This window comes from Nicotiana tabacum, chromosome 22, assembly GCF_000715075.1.
Source record: "Nicotiana tabacum cultivar K326 chromosome 22, ASM71507v2, whole genome shotgun sequence".
Taxonomy (NCBI): Eukaryota; Viridiplantae; Streptophyta; class Magnoliopsida; order Solanales; family Solanaceae; genus Nicotiana; species Nicotiana tabacum.
The window spans coordinates 29,786,080-29,808,401 of NC_134101.1; the positions used below are offsets into that span (position 1 = coordinate 29,786,080).

A 22,322-nucleotide genomic window follows, 5' to 3' on the forward strand; every position below is an offset into this window, starting at 1 on the left:
ATACTAGATAATATTATATATTTTGGTATAACTATATATGTTATATTGATTTAAATCTTTAATATGTGTGTTTACTTTATGTTTTATATTTTAATTAAATAAAATAAAAATAATAAAAGCCTCTTACGATAGATATTTAAGTTTATTTTTCTCTTTACAATAATTATAAGACCTTGGTAATATCCCTTTTGGTAAATTGACACTCAAAAATACTTTTTAGGAAGATTGGCTAAACACAATTTGTTTAACAAATGTTGCAAAAAGTACTTCTTAAATGAATTGGCCGATCACAAATTATTATTTTTCAAAAGTACTTTTGGAAAAAGTACTTTTGATTTTTTTCTCTTCAAAATAAGTAATTTTTTGCAGCTTGGCCAAACGAGTTCTTAACCTCTAGGATGTCAAGCATCTTAACATAATACTTTTACGATTTTAGGGTGTTTCTTCTCGTCTATTGAATTGCATATGTTGGATTAGTCTTTGTTGTATTCTCTAATTTCAGCAATTAGCTTTTAGCAAGTAACAAAATATTTTCAATCATAAAATTTATTCCTTTATGTACTATTTTTTTCTCTCTATGGGTTAATATTTGTTGGTTTTGGATAAAATCTTGTTAAGAGAGTCATGTGAGCTTAGAACATTTTTAGTTTTATATTTGTGAGTATTTTAATTATAAAAATTAAAATTTATGACTTTATACACTAGTTAATATTAAAATCGAACAAACAAAAGTTATCGTTTCGGAAAAACCAAAAAGAAAGGGAAAAAGTCAAATAATATATTAGTATAACATTTAAAGACTCCTTAGTACCGAACTAAAATATTTAAATATATGAAATCCTAAAAGGGGAAACAACAAAATGAGCAAAGTTGACCCCGTTGACTCTTCCTTGTCTCAGTCAATGAATAACTTAAATGTTCCCAACTTTTCTTCATCTCGATCTTCTTTCTATTCGTTAGATTCCAAGTACTCATAAGTTCCCACATGGATTCCCAAAAGGAATTGAACAAAAAATGGGAATATGATGCCTTCTTGAGCTTTAGAGGTGAAGATACCCGCAACAACTTTGTGGCCCATCTCCACAAACGTTTGGAAGAGAGAGGAGTCAACGTATTCAAAGACGATGAGAAACTTGAAAGAGGAAGACCCATTTCAGCTGAACTATTGAAAGCCATTGAAGAATCAAGAGTTGCCATAATCATATTCTCCAAAAATTATGCTTCATCGGTATGGTGTTTGGAGGAACTCACCAAACTTATGGAGTGTGTTGAAAAGAAGGGACAGGAAGCTATCCCTATATTCTACAATGTTGACCCATCAGATGTACGCATGCAAAGATCCAAAAGTAGTTTCGCAAAAGCGATGGCCAAACACAAGGCTAATTTCGAGGGTAATGATTTGGAGAAGGTGCAGAGGTGGACTGACGCTCTCCAAAAAGCAGCCAATATAGCAGGATGGGATCTTGGTAAATGTGCTAACGGGTAAGTAAATAAATGTGTACTTAACTAGTTTATGAGTTCAATTTGATAAAAAAAAGTCCATTACGTGTTTGTTACATTCCTAAATAGTGGTGTTCAAGATAAAGGGAAAAGCCAAGGTGGGGAGGGTGGGTAAGGTGGGGTGTGGGGAGTTAGAGGGGATGGGGAAGGTTGAAAAAGTGTTTTGAAAAATATTTTTTTTTCTCTCGATAGAAAAAATATTTTTCTCCAATTGGAGGCGGCGAGAGAGGTGCTAGGGGTCTCGAAGGGTTTCTCTAGTGGCCACAAAGGGGGCTGGTCGTGGAACGAATAGGTTCAAGACGAGGGGGAGAAGAGGGCTAATAGGGAGGGGTATTAGAAGGCTAGGAAGGAGGTGAAGTTAGCGGTTATTGCGGCTAAGACCGCGCCTTTGGTCGTTTATATGAAGAAATTGGGGATAACGGCAGGGACAAGAAGTTGTACAGGCTGGCGAAGGTGAGAGAGAGGAAGGCCCGTGGTCTAGACCAAGTGAGGTGCATAAACGACGAGGAGGGTAGAGTTTTTTTGTTGGAGGGGGCACAAATTAGGCAGAGATGGTAGTCTTACTTCCATAAACTCTTGAATGAAGAGGGAGATAGGAGCATTGTGCTGGGTGAGTTGGAGTACTCAGAGCGACATCGAGATTTTGGGTACTGTAGACGCATAAGAGTGAGGGAGGTTGAAGGGGCTATATGCAGGATGAGTAGGGGTAGAGTGACTGGGCCAGACGAGATCCCTGTGGAATTTTAGAAGAGCGTGGGTAAGGCGGGCTTGGAATGGCTCTCTAGGTTGTTTAAGTCATTTTTACGACAAAGAAGATGCCTAAAGAGTGGAGGTGGAGTACGATAATTCCGTTGTACAAGAACAAGGGGATATCCAAAACTGCAACAACTATAGGGGTATCAAGTTGTTAAGCCATACAATGAAAGTTTGGGAGATGGTGATAGAAGGGAGGATGAGGAGTGTGTCCATTTCCGAGAACCAGTTTGGTTTCATACCGGGACGGTCGACTACGGAAGCCATTCACCTTGTGAGGAGATTGGTGGAGCAGTATAGGGCGATGAAGAAAGACTTGCATATGGTATTGATTGACCTAGAGAAAGCTTATGACAAAGTCCCAAGAGAGGTTCTATGGAGATATTTGGAGGTTAAAGGAGTGCCTGTAGCGTATATTAGAGTGATCCAAGACATGTATGATGGAGCTAAGACACGGATAAGGACAGCAGGAGGAGACTCTGAATACTTCCCGGTTGAGATGGGGTTGCATTAGGGATCAACATTTAGCCCGTTTTTGTTTTCCTTCGCAATGGACGCATTGATGCGACACATTCAAGGGGAGGTGCCTTATACATGTTATTTGCAGGTGACATAGTCCTGATCGATGAGATGCGACGTGGTGTTAATGAGAGGCTAGAGGTCTGGAGACATACCCTTGAGTCTAAAGATTTTAAGTTGAGCAAGACCAAGACAGAATACTTGGAATGCAAGTTCAACGGTGTTACCGAGGAAGCGAACGGGGACGTGAGGCTTGATACACAAGTCATTCCCAGGAGAGAGAGTTCCAACTTCCAAGTACCTTGGGTCCATAATTCAGAATGATGAGTAGATTGTCACACATCGTATCGGAACAGGGTAGATGAAGTGGAGGCTCGCTTTCGGTGTCTTGTGCGATAAGAATGTGTCGTTGAGACTTAAAGGCGAGTTCTACAAGGTAGTGGTTAGACCGACTATGTTGTATGGGGCAGAGTGCTGACCAGTCAAGAACTCCTATGTAACAAATAAAAGTAGCTGAAATGAGTATGTTGAGATGGATGTGTGGGCAAACTAGGTTAAGATAGAATTAAGATTGAAGTTATTCGGGATAAGGTGAGAGTGGCCCCTGTGGAAGAAAAGATGCGAGAGGCGAGACTAAGATTGTTCGGGCATGTTAAAAGGAGAAGCACAGATGCCCCTGTCCGGAGGTGTGAGAGGTTGACCTTTGGGGTAAGAGGAAGGGTAGAGATAGGCCAAAGAAGTCTTGGGGAGAGGTGATCAGACGGAACATGACACAACTTGAGCTAACCGAGAACATGACCCTTGATAAGAGGGTGTGGAGGTTGAGGATTAGGGTAGAAGGTTAGTAGGTAGTTGAGCGTTTCCCTTTGTCTTCCTTCGTTTAATAGTATTAGTGTTAGTATGCTAACCCTTTTATCCTTAGTTTGCTATTATCGCATATCTTGTGCTGTTATTACTTGCCATCGGTACTCTCTTAGTTTGCTATCACTGCATATCTTGTACTGTTATTACTTGCTATCAGTACTTCTTTCATATTCTCTTTTGCTATCTTGGATTTAGTTTTCTAAATTTCTTGTCTTGCTATTACTTGCTATCAGTGCTTCTTCCATCTTTTCTTTAGCCGAGGGTATATCGGAAACAGTCACTCTGCCCTTCCAGGTAGGGGTAAGGCTGCGCACATCCTACCCTTCCCAGACCTCACTTGTGGGATTACACTGGGTTGTTGTTGTTGTTGTTGGACGAAAATGAATTCACGAGAAAAATGTTTTCCAAAACATTTAAGCTAACCAAAACATGGGATTACACTGGGTTGTTGTTGTTGGACGAAAATGAATTCATGAGGAAAATGTTTTCCTTCGTACCAAACACACCCTTAGTGTCTATCTCTTTGTTTTAAGTTCAAATGTATCTCTTTGTCAACTTTTTGGTGTAGGATGGAGAATACTTATGATTCTGGTAACATGAGAGAGTTTCTCAGCTCCTTGCAGAATCATAAAGGAGTTTGAGCTTTCTGTAATCCCTATACTATACATATACATCACTAACTTAGTGCTGATTTTATTAATAAAATTTTTCTTTAATGGTCTAAAACCTGTACTATGCTCAGTTTGTAATTGGGTTGTACATACTAACCAGCACTTTCTTTATGCTGGTTTTCTGACATAATGCTACTCTTTCTATTACTTATTAAAAAAAGGGCTTGAAGAAAGTAGAGTATAAAATCACTCTCAAACAGCAAATTGAACATTTGCTTCACAAAATAATTTACAATTAAGCTTGAGCTAGCACTTTGAAAGTGTTCCTTGAACCGAGCTCTAGCTGCACGATGGGGTCATACAAGCTCAGTTCAAATGTTATATGAGCAAAGTTGCAACACCCAGCACTTTGCATGATTATAATCATTTAAACCCCTATGACTAATTATCATAGTGATTCAAATATGTTACAATGTTATTACTGGAGGTAGAATGTGTTGATCAGACCTCTTGCTTCTTGGCTAAAAATAAAAAGATGTAATATCATGTGTTAATAAACCAGTTTCTAATTTTAGTCTATCCTGCTTTGGCACCAGTAGAGTCGCAGGCATGAATGACTGTTTTTTCTAGAATAATCTTGCTTTATCTCTTAAATTTCTTTTTTCCTCTTCAATTTAAAGCTCGGCAAACAATGTTACGCCTTTTAATACCAGGAATTGTTTTCACTTGTCAACATCTATCTCCACTCAATTCTTTTTACTCGTAGCAAATACAACTCGAAATGCAGAAGCTAACCACATACGGATGAAAAGCTAGTTTGAGTTGCATCTTGTTTGGACGAAGTAGGATCTTTGTTTAAAATGGGAATGAAACTGTTTGTTTGTTGGAATCTGAAAAATGGTGGTACAGAGGACAGCTTAGAGAAAAAACATCGACAGGATTTCTGGTTACTTTAACTATCTTGATTCTTTGGACATTAAGTTTCAATAAAGAATTACATTGAATATGGACTCTGCTTAGCATTGAATAAGTTTCACTACTTTGTTATTAATTATTATGTTCTTATTCATCACAGGAATGAGCCAGAATGCATTGATCGGATTGTACACGAGAAATTTCAAAATGTGCACCACACAGTTTCAGCAACTGAGAAGTATTTAGTGGGAGTCGAATCTCGTACTGGTGGAGTGGAATCAATGTTGAAAGTTGGATCAGGAGGTGTTTATTTTGTGGGAATATGGGGAATGGGTGGCGTGGGGAAGACAACGGTCGCAAGAAAAATCTTTGACAATATTTCTAATCAGTTTCAAGGGTCTTGTTTTCTTGCAAATGTTAGAGAAGAATCAAAGAAGCATGGGATAAAACACTTGCAGAAGACACTTCTTTCAAGAATCTTAAATGAAAAATCTTTGAAGGTAGCAAGTTTTTATGAAGGAGCTGACATGTTAAAAGGAAAGTTTTGTCTCAGGAAGGTTTTAATTGTTTTTGATGATGTGGATGACAACCACCAGTTGGAGTATTTAGTTGGAAAGCATGATTGGTTTGGTGATGGCAGTAGAATTGTTACAACAACCCGAAATGCAGATTTACTTCGTTGCCACGACGAGTTATATTCTGTCCCTGAATTGGCGAAATGCGAGGCTCTTGAACTTTTTAGTTGGCATGCCTTTCAGAAGAGGACTCCAGATAAAGAGTTTTTAAAACTCTCTAAGTCTGTAGTAGATTATGCTAAAGGTTTACCCTTAGCTCTTACGGTATTGGGTTCTTTTCTCTACAAACGAGGCATAACTGAGTGGGGAAGCGCATTGGATAGACTCAAAGATACTGGATATGAAGAAATTGTTAAGCAGCTCAGCTTAAGTGTAGATGGATTGTCCTATGAAGACAAGAATATATTTCTTGATATTGCATGCTTCTTTAGAGGAAAAAGGAGAGATTTTGTGATAACAATACTAAATAGTTTTGGCTTCAAATCAGAGATTGGAATAGATGTCCTTACAAAGAAATCACTTCTTTATATTTCAGAAGGAATGGTTGAGATGCATGATTTGATTGAACAAATGGGTCAGCAATTGGCACGTGATGTTGATCAGGACAAACCGTGGAACCATAGTAGAATATGGCATGAAAACGATATAGAAACTGTTTTTTCTGCAAATCGGGTATGTGTCTCCTCTAATCATTTTGAGGATGCTTGAGATTTGTCTTGTTTCTTTTGCATTTTTTGGGATTCATGAAAAGTGAAAACTAGACAATAGACATCGAGTTGTACAGCATTTTAGGACTAAAACATTTTTCTTAATAGTGTAAACTTCAAGTTATGGGCTGTTTTCTTAATTAAATCAATTGCAACATCTTGGTGACTAGTATACTCTGGTATCTCTGAATCACATTCCTTCTATTTTGCGGGCATGTGTCTCTCATGTGGTCATCAATGAGAATAGTTTTATTACGGATTCTACTTTCATATATTATCACATGTGCCTTTGGGAGATTTGAATTGGTATAGCTACTCAATATACAATTACTAGAGTTTTTGTTTCAATTATGATACTTGTATTAGATCTTGTGCTCTTGATTCTTTTATTTTTTGATATGATAAAAAATGTCAAATTTTTATGACCTATTATCCACTAAAGTAATATTAGTAAGAGAAAATTACTCATAGGCCCAATTTTTCCTTATGATGTCTTATTTAAATCATTAGGAGCTAGTAGTTCTATTTTCATAACTCCGCCCGTGTGAACAAAGTACAGCCGGTGGCGGTCCTAAGTTCGTAAAGGAGGATTATAGTAGGTTGACAGCCAGCGGCACAATAGTACTAAGTATGATGATTCTTGTGAATACTAATTTGAATAAAGCAAGATGAATATAAAGGTTTGATATAGTTCAATACAAAGTAATTTGAGATCATGGCATAGTTGATTGATTCATTGAGTCGTCTATTTTTTCTTTTTTACAATTTAATGGTGTTCATTTTTTTGATTTTCTCTGACTATAAGTGTTTCCTGCCAATAGAAGAAAAAAAGACAAAATTAATGTGCCTTTTTTTGTGTTATCACAATTCAGCTCTACAAACTTTTATTGACTTTTGTCATATGATTATCTCTCATATTGTTTCGTCTGCCTACATTCATGTTATTTGTCTTAATGGAAGTACATCTTAGGGAGCGCTTTCTTTACTACCTGTAAATAGTGATATAATTTACTTTTACTTCAAAGTAATTTGTTGCAGTGTCTTTTTTCAGTTATGCCGTTATTTGTCTGAGAGCTATTTGACTGATGACATTTGGCACTCCCTCCGTTTCAATTTATGTGTCTTAGTTTCCTTTCTAGTATGTCCCCTTTTACTGGAAATCGTTGCTCCTTGATTGTTACTATTTGATGCTACTTTTTCTCCTGTTCCTTATCGTCTTTTGTCTCCCTCTTCTTTCTTTCTCCCCCCTCTTTCTTCTTCTTCTTCTTCTTCCATCTTTTCTTGAGCCGAGGGTCTATCGGAAACATACTCTCTACCTCTCCAGGTAGGGGTAAGGTCTGCCCACACACTACCCTCCTCAGACCCCACCTGTGGGATTATAGTGGGTATGTTATTGTTGTTGATGTAGTTTCCTTTCTAGTCTGCTTTAAAAAATGCCATTCTTTATATTTGGTAAGTCTTTAATTCCAACATTCATTTGCATGTTTAAGACCATAAGATTATAAGAGTATTTTTTGTATGTTACTCGCTTTTAGTTTAAGATCACAAGATTCAAAAATATTCTTTACATTCTTAAACTTCGTGTCCAGTCATTCTTGTAAATTAGATTGTTGCAAAGTCTTCTCCCTCTTAGAGAAGAATTATATGAGGAACTAATAGTTGAATGTACTTTATTTTAGATTATAGGGGAAGCTATCCTTTGATAAGTTTCAACATAATTTGCTTTTTGTGGTTTAGCAATTCGTAGACGCTATGCTATATGGAACGAACTTTCGAATGAATTTTCTTTTGAAACTTCCATGTATCCACTTAGGATTTTCTGCTGGTTTTCAAGTTGAAGAAGCAAGTAACTTATTAAAAAACGGGTTGTGAAGCAGCTAGTAGATTTTAGGTTTTTAAGGGAAAGAGACCCTCCCCAGACCCCACTAGTGGGATTATATTGGGTTGTTGTTGTTGTTGTTGTTGTTGTTGTTGTTGTAAGGGAAAGAGATTTTCTAAATGTAAAACATAGAATCTTGAGTTTATTGGGCATTTTTAGTTGAGAAATAAATGTATAATATGATAATTTCTTTTTGATTAGGAAAATGTATATTTAACTGAACTACTGTAGCAACTGAATAATATGATAAGAGAAAGCTGTTCTTAATAAAGTCATGAAACTATTTGATTCAACTCTGAATGAAAGCCAGATGCAAATCCTTCAGTAGTTTTATTATTTCTGTAACACCATTATGCTTTGTCTAAGGAGAATAGAGTCTTTCTCTTTGATGTGAATTCTGGTTAACGTAGTTACATCTTCCATTTTCAGTGGACAGAGTCAGTAAAAGGCATAATGGTACCAATTGGCTCAGACCGACATATATGCAAGTGGAGCAAAGCTTTCAGAAATATGCCTTGTCTTAGGTTACTCATGGTCAAAGGGGAGGAGGTCCGACATTATGAACAAGTTTCTGACACTATTGAATATCTCCCCAGTAGCTTGAAATGGCTTGATTGGTCTTACTACAGTTTTGAATCTTTACCAACAAATTTTCAACCAAGAAACCTGGTTGGGCTCAACATGACTTTTAGTTCTCTTGTTGAAATTTGCAAGGAACCAAAGGTATTGGTGATCTCTTTCATAACGGTTCTTTAAGTATTTAGTTTTCTTTCAAAGAAAAAGAGTTGGTTAAAGCTGACTTTCTATTCTTCTACTTTTTTATAAGCAGGCATTTGTCAAGTTGACGATTCTCAATTTAAGTTTTTCAGAGAATTTACTCCGAACACCCAATTTTTCTGAGATTCCAAACCTGCAGAGGATAATACTGAAAAGTTGTTTAAGCTTGAAAGATGTTCATCCATCCATTGGCAATCTCAAAAAGCTTGTTTCTCTGAACATGAAGAACTGTAAAAATCTCAAGTTTTTACCAAGCAGTATTCAAATGGAATCTCTTGAATGCCTCAACCTCTCTGGTTGTGAGAAATTAGATACTCTTCCAGAAATTCGGGGGAATATGGAATTGCTATCAGAGCTTCTTTTGGGACGTACTGCAATTCGGGAACTACCCTCATCAATAGGACGGCTCTTTGGTATTAGTTTGCTTGATTTGCATTCATGTGAAAATCTTGTAAGACTCCCAGCCAGTGTTAGCGAGATGAGAAAACTGAAAGTTTTAATTCTTAAAGGCTGCTTAAAACTGGCAACTTTTCCAGAAAGCCTGGGTGATCTAGAAGAATTGGAGGAGCTCTATGCTGGAAACACTGCCGTTTGGCGACTACCAGATTCTATGGAAAACTTAAGCAAACTTAAAATCCTATCATTAAAAGGTAGACGAGAGATGAAGTGTCAATCTGCTACAGGTTTGATATTCCCTTGTGCATTTCATGGTTTGAGGGCATTGAAAAGTTTGGATCTCAGTGGATGCAATTTATCTGGTGACGAGATTAATGGTCTTACGTGCTTGACTTCTCTATTGGAACTAAACCTTAGCAGAAACAAGTTTATTTCTCTACCTGATGGCATCAGTCAACTTTATCAACTTCGATATCTCAACATAACACACTGTCATGAACTTAAGAAACTTCCCAAACTTCCTCCAAGTATAAAGGAATTGTATGCAGAAGATTTTCTGGCCAAACAAATTATTCTAGCTATGTCGGTATACCGAGGGTTGTGTTTGGCCTCATTCACCAACTATAGTTTTGATCAACAACCATACACAGAGAAGAGCGATGATAACTCAGTGTTGGATGAGATTCTGAGCTTGTTTCTTTCAGACAGCATGGATGATAAGATGACTTATTGTATTATCTTTCCTGAACGTGCTATCCCCACATGGTTTAAACATCAGAGTACTGAGGAAAAGATCTTGCTTAAACTGCCTGAGGATTGGTATGATGATAGATTTGAGGGCTTTGCTATATGCTGTGTCACTTGCATGGGGGCAGGTGTCCACGATCCTGATTCAGGGCTATCAGGGAAGTACGACTATACTTTCATCAAAGCCAAATTGATATGCAATAATCATATGGAAGAGCTTGAAGTGCTGGAGAAAGAGTGTAAAGTCAGTACAACGTCTAGAACTTATAGCTGGTGTGTTTGCTTTGCCTACATACCATTGTATTCTTTGCTGCAGACTTCTGGCACACAAGTTCTAAACTTTAACCAGTATGGCCTATTCGAGGCATCTATCCAAAGGCACATTACGAGACAATGGGGAGTTCATTTGATTTACAAGTCTGAAAGACAATTTTTCGAGAGCAGAACTGAGAAAGGGTTGCTTGCCCAGAAGTTGAGTCTAGTCAAGCCAATTCGAGTCAAAACGAGAATTGTTCGATTAGAATTACCTAAATAGGCAGTTAAAGCGAAATCATTAAGAAAAGCAGTTGAAGCGTATACCAATTGCGATAGATGCGGACCCCCTATCTAAGTGATAACCCTAGCGCACATGAGCTTGAGGCCAGACTGAATAGCTCCACAAGCTGGTGTCTTCAGGGGATTACCAAGAGTTCACGTTTAAGGTAACTCGATAAATGCTATTATTTCTAATGTAAAATTAGTCTTAGATTTTGAATGCTATTGGGTTAAATAAATATTAAAAAAATTAGGGAAAATATTTATACTAGAACTCCAGCATAATATACTGGAGTTCCAGTATAATATACCGGTCCAGCATAATATGCTGGAAGTTCATATACAGGTGCACCGATCTTCAGTATATTATGCTGGAACTTTTCGTGTTGCAGCAAAATAATGGTTATTTTTCAATGACTTTGCAAGCGCTGACTATTTTTGAATGACCAGTCCGAAAACTGGCTAGCCCATATTATTTTTACCAGGATATTTGCTTTTAGTTAATTGAATATTTATCTATACTATATTAAAAGCATGAAGGCCTCTAGCGAAATGTCGTTCGCCTCTTTTACCCTTTTAAAATATAGTTCACATTAGACAAAATAGTCATTTAATTATTTTCCTAAAATTGAGTTGTTTAAAATCAACTAAAATTATGGCCATTAAATCTTTCTTTATTTGAAGAATGTAGGAACTCCTAATATAGAGGAACTTAAAATTATCCTTATAAAAATACTTTCCTTAGCAATAATTTTGCAAAGTAAATTATGTTAAAAGTTGAACTTTTAAGTTAATGATTTAAAACATGTAATATCAACCATGTTAAAAGTAATATTAGATGTTAAACTCTTTGCATTATACGAGACTTCTTAGATCAACTAATATTGTTTTTAGTGAATTTTTAAACGTGAGTATTTTTTAATGAAGAATTAATACAAATAGCCGCCTACCTAATCTCTTCAAGTAAAAATAGCCCGCGGATGTATAATTAATGTATAATATGTGTATAACTATATATAATAAATGTATAATTTATGTATCGGTTAGAAAAAGTAAACAATGAATTTGGATGGCTATTTGTGTAACAATACCTTTTTTATTGTAAAGCCAAATAATATTTTAATCATTACTTGGATAAGTTTAAATTTCTCATCAACTATTTATTTGGATTTTTTATTAGATGTTTCTAATATCAAATTATTTGGTATAATATTGGTTCAAAATTAAAAAAAATGGCTTTTATTTCAAATTTCTAAACACCAAAATTATTGATTTTTTTATTCATATTATTTGACAAATCTTTGAATATTTGCAATAAAAGTATGTCACACAAAATATTTAACTAAACATAGTTTTCAAAAAACAAGTTCAAACAAAATGCAGCTGTTTTGAATTCAGAATTAGATTACTTAAACAACAATAATTTTTATGAGATATTTCAAATAATATGATGTTCATGCTGAAACTAAAAGGGAAGCATGATTACTTGTGAAGTTGAGCAGATGAAATTATAGAAGTGAAACTTAGTTTAAGTTGAATATAAGGAATGATGATTGAGGACTTCTATCGGGTAGAGTTTCATAATTTATTGAATTACCTATATAGGATCAATGTTCATCAATTTGAGAAGCTTAAATTTTTATTTTATGAGTCAATCATAGTTTTTAATATAATATTTATGAAATTTTTTAAAAACATTATTCATCGAGATAGGGTACACGAGCAACGTGCGTACTTTAAATTTAGGAGTCTCTTCTACCAATAAAATAATAATTATTTCACAGGTTTATTATCGTGTCTTTGCTGTAATACTATGCAAGTTCTAAGTCTTCTCTATTCATGGTGTTTTGCTTCTGCAATATCTATATTGACCAGGTTTGGCATTATATCTTACTACTTACTTCCTCTGTTAACTTTTAGTTGTCAAGTATTCTAAAGATAAATTTTCATTTTTACTTGTCACTTTTTGCATATCAAGAGAAAAATAATTTATTTTTCATGTTTTGCCCTTAACATTAATTACTCATTCCAAATTATTTTTCAAATCCATTAAGACTATGCACTAATTAATATGAGTATTTCTTAAGGGGCGTGCAAAGTCAATAGTTGACTAGTAAAAGTGAACGAAGGGAGTATAAAACTTATGTGCGTATTTATTTTCAATAATTGTATTGATATCAACATCATATACAGAGTTATTGTTCAAGGGGATCGTTATAAATTTAGAACTTCCAAGAAATGTCGGACATGTGCATTTAAATAATTGAAGGAATTAAAATTTAAAGTTCACACAAATTTCTTATTTCTCCATTTTAGTGGATTTTTTCATCAAAGTAATTGCAAAGACGAAAAAAAAGGAAGAAACAAAAATTATAAAGAGTAAAAAGGAAAGGAAAGACTGATTAAAAGGGGGAAGTTTCATAAGGATATCAACTTTATAAAGCATTGCATCCTTTTAGGTTTAGGAGCTTTTTTTTGTTAATAAAATTTTGACAGATTAAATAAATATTTTAGGTAAAAAAGTATTTTGAACTACTTTTAGGTTTAGGATTCTTTAATCTCCAATTTATGGGTTTTTTCACAGAAAAAAATTACAAATATAAAATAAAAATAAAAAGAAACAAAAATTGCAAAGAGGAAAAAAAAGAAAAAGAAAAAGAAATAAAAGATTGGGGGGATCATTAAAAATTCACATTAGGAAAGTTTCTAATATATTGTATTTTTTTCAGGTTTAAAGTCTTTTTTTGTTAATAAATTTGTATTCATTGTTTGACTTCTTATAATTAGTTAATGAAATTTATCATATACTTGTATGGTTAAAATTGGAATAGGTAATTTTTAATTAATAAAACTAATTCATTATTTTCTTATATGGCGTCATAAGAAAAGCATTAAACATCCTTCTAAGGTTTTTAAAAATTTATTCCAATTTTCGAAATTGGCATTCTAAATGAGAAACATTCAAAAACACATATGTTCTTGTTTTTTAAAATCTTAATATCAATTTTTATAAGATGAATTTAATAAAAAATATGGGTCAAGTTACAATTCTGAAATGAAAGAGCTAGAATATTAGAACAAAGTAGTACGTTAACAAAGATTAAAACTACTCTTAGATTTTAAGGTACATATTTATTGTTATTTTATAAATTAGATGCAATTTAACTAATTAGTGATTGAACGATCTTCCGGTTAGTGTTGTGCGACATCCCTTAATTAACCTTCAACTATATCTAATACAAATGTGACATTTATTTTACTTTTAGTATCAAGGGCTATTTATCATTAATTTGTTCTTCTTGTCTTTAATTTTTATTAATCGCGAATAACACGTGTGCAACGCACGATACTAGTTTATCTTATAAAGCATAGAGAGTGATTATGTATCATGTCGTAAATAACTTAAGACTCCTATATAAGGAGTTCCACTTCTATATTGTTCATTTGCAAAAGCCAATTAGAAGTTCCATTTTTTCGTGGTATTGAGTCTTTACGATCTTAGTAGAGTAACTTCATGCGGCCTTACACCACCTTCTCCCAACCAATAGTTTTCTTCTTTCTTTCCTCTTTCTTCTCTCTCGCAAATGGAACCATTCCTCTATAACGATAGGAGCTCCTCTGTACCCTAAATGTTTTTGACCTTTTTATGCCAATTCAAGTTACGTTGATGATGTCAGGGAGATTTACAACGCCAGACCTCTTTTGGTGATTACGAATAGGTTCTCTTCTCTATCCAGTGCAAGAATCACTTTCTTTCATTGTGCAGTTCCTCTGAAGCCAAAGCAAGTTATGCTACCATTTATCGACCCTTTATGGTCATTCGTTGAATTCGGAGCATCTCTTGACTGCTAAGAATTTTTCGATTTCTTCTATTTTATTGACCCTGTCTGATTTTCTCTTTGCTAGGGATTTAGAATCATGTTTAGCAGATTGATTGTACAGTGCCACTTATATTGACACCAAGTACTGGCATTCTACTTTTGCTGTCTGATTGGTGTTGTCTCGTTCTAGCTTGCATTACGTATAACCTATCTCAAGAAGAAATTGATAAACTCACTAATTCCATTCAGAAATTATGGATTTTAAATAGTACAATGTTCTGCCTGAATTTGCTTATTTGTTTTGATGTTATATAATTATCATGTGAATTAGCATCAGCTGTGCCCCCAATGTTCCGGTCTGGTGGTAAGAGCGAATCAAGTGATGTATGGAATAAAGTACACAGTATAAGAGAATACACAGTTATACACACACTGAAACATGACTTTCATGCTTTGTTACACCGAATTTTTCTTTCTGAAAGAGTGCCTTCTACAATTGTCTACCCTGAACGTGCAATTCCCAAGTGGTTCAATTACCGCAATAAAAAAAAAAAAGTCTTGGTTGATTTGCCCAAAGTTCAGTATAATGACAACTTCCTTGGGTGAGTTGTAAGCTGCAGCATTCACATGGAAGATGGTGTATATGGTTAAGCGTATCGGGGAACTATGACTATATTTTCATCCAAACCAAATTGATATTTGCAAAGATAATTCACAAGAGCTCAAAGTCATAGAGAAAAGATGTAAAATGGGCACAGCTTCATGCACTTCCAGTTGCTGTGCTGTGCATTGCCTACATCCTGTATAATAATCTGTGGCAGGAGGCTTATGGGATGTTGGAAATTACAAAACCGAACCAGCATTGGCTATTTGAGGAATCTATAGATTTGGGCATTGCAAATGAGTGGGGAGTCCATTTGGTATACGGCAAACGTGAAAGGAGTATATATTTGGTACGGGGAAAACCTGTGATATAGTATTTATTTTCGAGAAATTTGTGAGAGAATTCAAAGCTATTTTTTGTTTGTTTGTATAGCTAGCAATAAGAGAGGAAAAAGAAAAGGAAGACTCAGATGGAAGCTCACAAAATTGTTTACTGTTAGCCTTCAGTTTGGTCTTCTTCTCTCTTAGCTTCACTATTCTTCTTCTTCTTCTTTATTCCTTTCCTCTGCATGGTTATTGAATATTGCTAGTAAACGCATGTAAGGCTGCATCAGTGCCTTTGGTGAATTTTGTTGTAAGCGCGCATGTCTCGGTGTTCATGTCATGGGATTTGAGGGGGTCATATTGTGGGGGTTACGGGTAACCCTGCAAATTGCATCAATTTGTGGAGGCTTTGGCAACTGACACAAATTAGTTCAATTTTGTGGAGATTTCAAAACGTCACAATAATAGTACCACTTTTTTATACCATATTTGAAGGTTTGAGGTTATTAACCACCACATGTTTTTGGAGGGAAAAAAAACTCCACATATAACATAGTTAATAAATAAAACTTTTTTTTTGTATTGGAGTTTTTATTTTCTTTTCTTTTATTTAGTGTATCAGTTCTCTAAACAGATACTTCCACTGCAACAATAACTAGAAAAAGCGGCAATAACGTATACATTGTCCTGCTCCATCCCTTCTTTCTGACTAGGTTTTCTTTTGGTTTTTAGATCCTCCTTCTCTCTGCTGCTTGTTCTGATCGTTCGCCATGTGCAAATAACTATATATTGATTGCTGTAATAATTTTTTTTGCTTGGATTCCTCATTGAATTTTTCTTTCCTCTACGTTTCTGGAAATAACTTGGATTGAAGGAGCTCTTGAAATTGTTGGAGTAGATTGTGGAAGTAGCCAAATCTGAAGGATTGCTTTTTTGAGGTATACTCTATACATTCATGCCCAATGCATTGACAGATATGGTTCCTCTTTCTTGATTGATTCGGCTGGTCCCTAATAAAAACATAAAGTTTTCAATGGATAAATCTTGGATTGGAAAGCCGAGGAACACAAATGAGTACTTACTTGGTTTGGATGAATTTTTAGAATTTGCATTTAATAATTCGGCAGCAGGAGATACATATAAGATGCCCATGTCCTAAATGTGGTTTTGATAAATGGAAAACTAGAGATATAGTGCACGATCATTTGATTTGCAAGTCATTCCCTCAAAATTATGTTATTTGGGATCTTCACGGTGAGAAACGGGTAACAGAGGCGGCGGAGTCTTCTGAAAATATAAATGTAATGCAAGAGACATTTTACCCAGAAGATCCAATAGAAACAATGATTCATGATGCATTTGGACACCAAAGTTTCCAAGCTGATGATGTAGAGATATCTCAACCATTGGGTGAAGATGAAATATCAAACGAGGAGCATAGGGATGATCCAAGTGATTTTTACGAGTTTCTCAAAGATGGAAATGAAACACTGTATGAAGGTAGCAAATACACAAAGCTAGAGTTTGTAGTAAAATTATATCATATAAAGGTCTTGTGTGGATTAAGTGACAAGGCATTGACTATGATACTGGATTTGTTGAGAGATGCATTTGAAAATGCAAAGTTACCTCCTTCATTTTATGAGGCCAAAAAAACCATTAACAAACTTGGCCTTGACTACACCAAGATACCTGCATGTCCAAATAATTGTATGTTATATTGGGAAGGTGATTCAGAATTGGAAGCATGTAAGTATTGTGGTACATCTAAATGGGATCCCAAGAAGAAGAAAAAGCAAGCTGCAAAGGTTTTGCGTTACTTTCCATTGAAACCAAGGTTGCAAAGATTGTATATGTGTCGTAAGACTGCTGAGCATATGAGATGGCATGCTTCAAGGAGTAACAACGATGGGGTGATAAGGCATCCAAGGGATGGCGAGGCCTAGAGGACATTTGATTTGACTCACTCTGAATTTGCTTCAGATTCTCGAAATATTCGCTTAGGCCTTGCTAGTGATGGTTTTAATCCTTTTGGAACAATGAGTACTACCTATAGTATTTGGCATGTTTTCTTGATTCCATACAACCTTCCTCCTTGGATGTGTATGAAGCACACCTCCTTCACCCTATCAATGATCATTCCAGGAAAGCAGATGCCTGGAAATAATATTGATGTATACTTGCAACCCCTCCTGAAAGAATTACGTGAGCTATGGAATGATGGTGTGGAAACCTTTGATTCCTCATCGAATGAAGCTTTTAGAATGCGAGCAGCACTTATGTGGACAATTAGTGACTTTCCTTGATTAGATATCCTATCTGGCTGGAACACACATACTGGATTTGCTTGTCCAACTTGTAACTTCGACACAGAACCTTGTCGTCTTCATCACGGTAAAAAGTGGTGCTTTATTGGTCATCGGCGCTTTCTGAAAAGAAATCATAGATTTAGATTGAATCGAGTTCATTTTAACGGAAGCACAGAGGAACGAAATCCACCATTAAAACTATCAGGATCTGATATTTTGAGGCAAATAGAAGAAGGGAGAGGAGTAGAGTTGAATGGTAGTGGGAAAAGATCAAGACGACCAACTAAGCAATGGAATAAGAGAAGTATATTCTTTGAACTTCCATATTGGGAGTCCAACTTGCTGCGTCATAATTTAGATTTTATGCATATTGAAAAAAATGTATGCGACAATATCATATATACATTGCTCCATGATAAATCAAAATCAAAAGAGAATATTAATGCCCGGAAGGATTTAAGAGAAATGGGCATAAAGCGTGATCTTTGGCCGGATGATAATTGAACATATCACCTTGCTGTATTTTCACTTATGCCGCCTACACGTGATAATAAGCGTGATACCAGAAAGTTGTTTCTTACAACTTTGAAGAATGTTGTAGTACCAGATGGTTACTCAAGTAACATTTATAGATGTGTTGATTTGGTACAAAAAAAGATTTTTGGATTGAAAAGCCATGATTGTCACATTATTATCGAGCAATCGCTACCATTGGCGATCCGTAATGTGTTGCCAGACCATGTAACTGCAGTTTTGGTGGAATTCTGTTCATTTTTCAGAGCCCTCTCTAGTAAAAGCTTGAACCTTTCAGATCTTGATAAGCTCCAAGAGCGCATTGAACTTACACTTTGCCACTTAGAAATACTATTTCCTCCATCATTGTTTACAGTCATGGTTCATTTAACTGTCCACAGGAAGCAAAACTCGGAGGTCCAGTGCATTATCGACATATGTATCCTGTGGAGAGGTAAATCATTAGCATTTCTAATGTAAATCCATATGTATTCTGGGTCAATTTAAATAGTTTATATACTTAGTGCCTATTATTTTTATAGGGAATTAGGCCATTTTAAGTCCTTTGTGCGGAATAAGGCACAAGCAGAAGCTTCTATAGCGGAGGGTTACTTAGCTGAAGAGACTCTTACCTTTTGTTCTCGGTATATGGAGGATATCGAGACAAAGTTCAATAGACCTAGGCGTGTTCGTGATGACCCAAATGTCACGGAGCCTTCTGAAATGTCCTCTATCTTTCCTCAATTAGGTAAACCAGGATCAGCTTCTGAAAATTTCCCTTTAACACATATGCAGAAACTACAAGCTCATTGATATGTGCTTCTGAATTGTGCAATAGTCATGCCATTTGTGGAGTGAGTAACACTTACAAAGTTTACATCTTTATCGTTGTAATGTTTGAAACATGGCAGTCATGTTCTTTAACATTAATGTAATTATTTCATGTAGTGAATTTAGGCAGTTCATAAGGAGGAGTTCAAGAGGAAGACGACCTTCACCTACAGAGATCGAGAGGAGAGTAAATAAAGATTTTTTTGATTGGTTCCTGAGGAGGGTGAGTAAGCAATCAATAATTATGATTTTATATTTCCTTTCGAATAGGGAAACTCGACTAAGACAAATTTTTTTGATTTAGATTATGAATCCAGACATAATGGACACAATGTCTACTGATCTAAAATTTCTAGCACGAGGTCCATCGGTAAATGCAAGAAGATTTACTGCATATAACATTAATGGGTTCAAATTTCGAACTTTGGATCGAGAAAAAGGTCTGAAAACACAGAATAGTGGAGTTTTTTTAACCTCTAACACATCATGTGTTGCAAGCAGTGTTGACAGAAATTTACAACAAGCTGACTTACCATATTATAGAAAGTTAGAAGATATAATTGAGATTAATTATAATGGTCGGTTTAAGGTGGTTCTTTTCAAATGTATATGGGCTGACACTACTCGAGATAGAGGGTATAAAAAGGATCGTTGGAGTTTTAATTGTGTTAATTTTGATAGAGTGATTCATACTGGTGAACGTGAAGAACATGAGCCTTACATCGAAGCATTTCAAGCACAAATGGTATATTATGTGGATGATGTAGTCAATAAAGGGTGGAGTGTTGATGTGCATCTAAAGCCAAGAGATTTGTATGAAATGGCAGAAGAAGTAGTGGAAGATGAAGTATATGAGAATGAGCCTTACCAAGAGCAAGAACTTGAACAGTTTTTTGGCCATGGAGATGAGTATATACAACTGGCTACAGACCATCTGATTAATGAGGAAAATGTTGTTACTAACTTACCAGCAGATGCAAACATGTCTGAATAGAAAACATACTTTATATGGTGCTTTATCAAAAGATAACACTATTGCATAATTAAGCAGTGCTTATTTCATTTATTTTGTTTAAAAGTATGTTCAGAAATAACCATAGGAGATAGAGTTCATATCTGATTCACTTGTTTACACTATATTGCTTGTGACTTGGTTTGATTTTATTTGTTTATATTACATTACCTTAAGAAGCCTATTTGGCATTTGATACAATGTCACAACAGAGATTGTCACTAGAACAATAATACTATTGAGTTTGGTGTTTCAGAGTAGTTCCTTAAGTTTTTGAAAGATGATATATTAGTTTCAGACATTCATAGGTTGAGTAGTTTTAATTCCTTTATTTATGAGTTAGATTACAGTTATTTCACATGTTAAATTTCAAATAGAAACACCTTTGAGATAAATGAGGCTATTAAGCCGTTTGTTATTCATCATCTATGTTTTTTATTTGAACATGAAGATATTATCCCGAACAGAGAAGAACGGTAAAATGGAAGTATGTAATGAAAATTTATATCTGCAAATCATCATTGCAGTGTTTTATAAGAATAGATGTACTGTAAGAAATATGGGATTGTAATATCTGTAGCACAAACAAAATAGAACAACAGTTTGGGAAATTTTGGAGGTGAAAATTAGAGAAAATGGAATAGAAGATAGGATACTTACTGGATCAATGAAGCTCAGATAGTTTCTTATAAGTTTCTGTCTTTTCTTACAATTCCTATTCTTACAAGTTTCTGTCTTCTCATGTGTTTGCTATATTTTGGAACTTCATTGTCCATGAGGTAGATTGATTAAGCCACTTGATTAGGAATTTGTGACTGTTACTTAATATCTCTTAGTTTTAGAAATTTGCTTCTAGCCGCGTTGCGGGGACACTTTTGCATGCAACCAAAATTTGATTTGTACGTAGGGTGCCACGACTAATATATTAGTACTATTTTCTAACGACATACACCAAATTCTTACGAAACTTTTCGAGTGCCGGTGACCCCTCTTTTTATAAGTGTGAACTACTATTTTTGATATGGTATGCCTACATGGAATTGTTATATCCAAGTCAATCATCTCATATTACTCCTGCAATCTTTAAATTTACTGGTTTCCATGGCTAGAAATTGTGAGATGGTCACATTTGTTTTCTGCTTACCTTATGCATCTAGATATTCTGATGTTTTTGAACTTAAAATTTCCTTGCCATTTGTTTACCCAATTATCTTAAGGCTGTTGCTAGATTTTCCTATATGCATGACATTGAGTTATTTAAGATGCTATTTGGTTCTTCATTTTCTTTTACTTTATGTTTGGTAATTTGATAGTGGTGTGTCCATGAACAAATATGCTGACTTATACAGGCGAGATGTAGGCCTCTGTGTTAATCAGGTAAATCGTGTGCTACTTCATTATGTTAAACACTGACTTTTGACTAGAAATGAAAATTTAAGAGATAAACTTTGAATTAATCTCGTAAACTATGTGCTACATCATGGTCCTGTGCTAAATAGCTTATTCAGTAAATGACACTTTGCTGCTAGATCTTAGAAATGTCGTTATCCTGATATTAATCCATTTGCTAAGTATGGAGTTGGGTTATTCAGAGAGCATGTGACTTCAACCTAATGACTAATTCTCTATGGTATTCATTTACTTGCTAAACCTAGTACTGTTGCCTGCTATTTATGATCGTTATCTTCGTTTGGTTTAGCATTCATGAACTATGTATGACATTTGTTTTATTTTATCATTTCAGGTCATACGCTATGATGTTTAGAGATTTAGCAATATGGAAGACTTCATTACGATCAAGAGTTAGAGAAATGTTAATAGGCTAACTACTACTACTACTTTGTATTATGGATATTTGTTGACACTAGCTTTTGGATTCAAATAGTGTATATTTCTTTTTCTGTGTTGACTCATTGGCTTCAAACGATAACCAATTTGTATAGTAGCTTTTTGTTTATTATGCTTTTGGTAAAATATATTATGTTTTTTCAAATGCAAGTCTACACATCTTAGTTATCCGAGATTTGAGTAGTTTTAATGGTTATTGGAATTTGGTTTATATTGATATTCCAGCCTGCTTTGGATGAACTGAGTCTATTGGATTGGGTGTCTTTTAGCAGTTAGTGTCCTTC

General features: G+C 35.1%; 1 protein-coding gene across 17 annotated transcripts; it reads left to right on the plus strand.

Moving 5' to 3' along the window:
- The first annotated feature begins 806 nt into the window (after positions 1-806).
- On the plus strand, positions 807-22,183 carry LOC107814753 (disease resistance protein Roq1). 17 transcript variants are annotated; one of them, XM_075243637.1, is made up of 9 exons: positions 863-1,482; positions 5,323-6,409; positions 8,753-9,046; positions 9,150-10,944; positions 16,400-16,463; positions 18,749-18,801; positions 18,890-19,201; positions 19,296-19,401; positions 19,483-22,183. In XM_075243637.1, exons 1-4 carry the CDS (start codon positions 986-988, stop codon positions 10,776-10,778), a joined length of 3,507 nt encoding a protein of 1,168 aa, XP_075099738.1. In that variant the 5' UTR covers positions 863-985; the 3' UTR covers positions 10,779-10,944; positions 16,400-16,463; positions 18,749-18,801; positions 18,890-19,201; positions 19,296-19,401; positions 19,483-22,183. The 17 variants fall into 17 exon arrangements, with proteins under 17 accessions (XP_075099748.1, XP_075099749.1, XP_075099750.1 ...); XM_075243640.1 differs by lacking the exon at positions 16,400-16,463 and having other exon boundaries at positions 19,483-21,567; positions 21,935-22,183; XM_075243647.1 differs by lacking the exon at positions 16,400-16,463 and having other exon boundaries at positions 807-1,482; positions 9,153-10,944.
- The last annotated feature ends 139 nt before the right edge of the window (positions 22,184-22,322 follow it).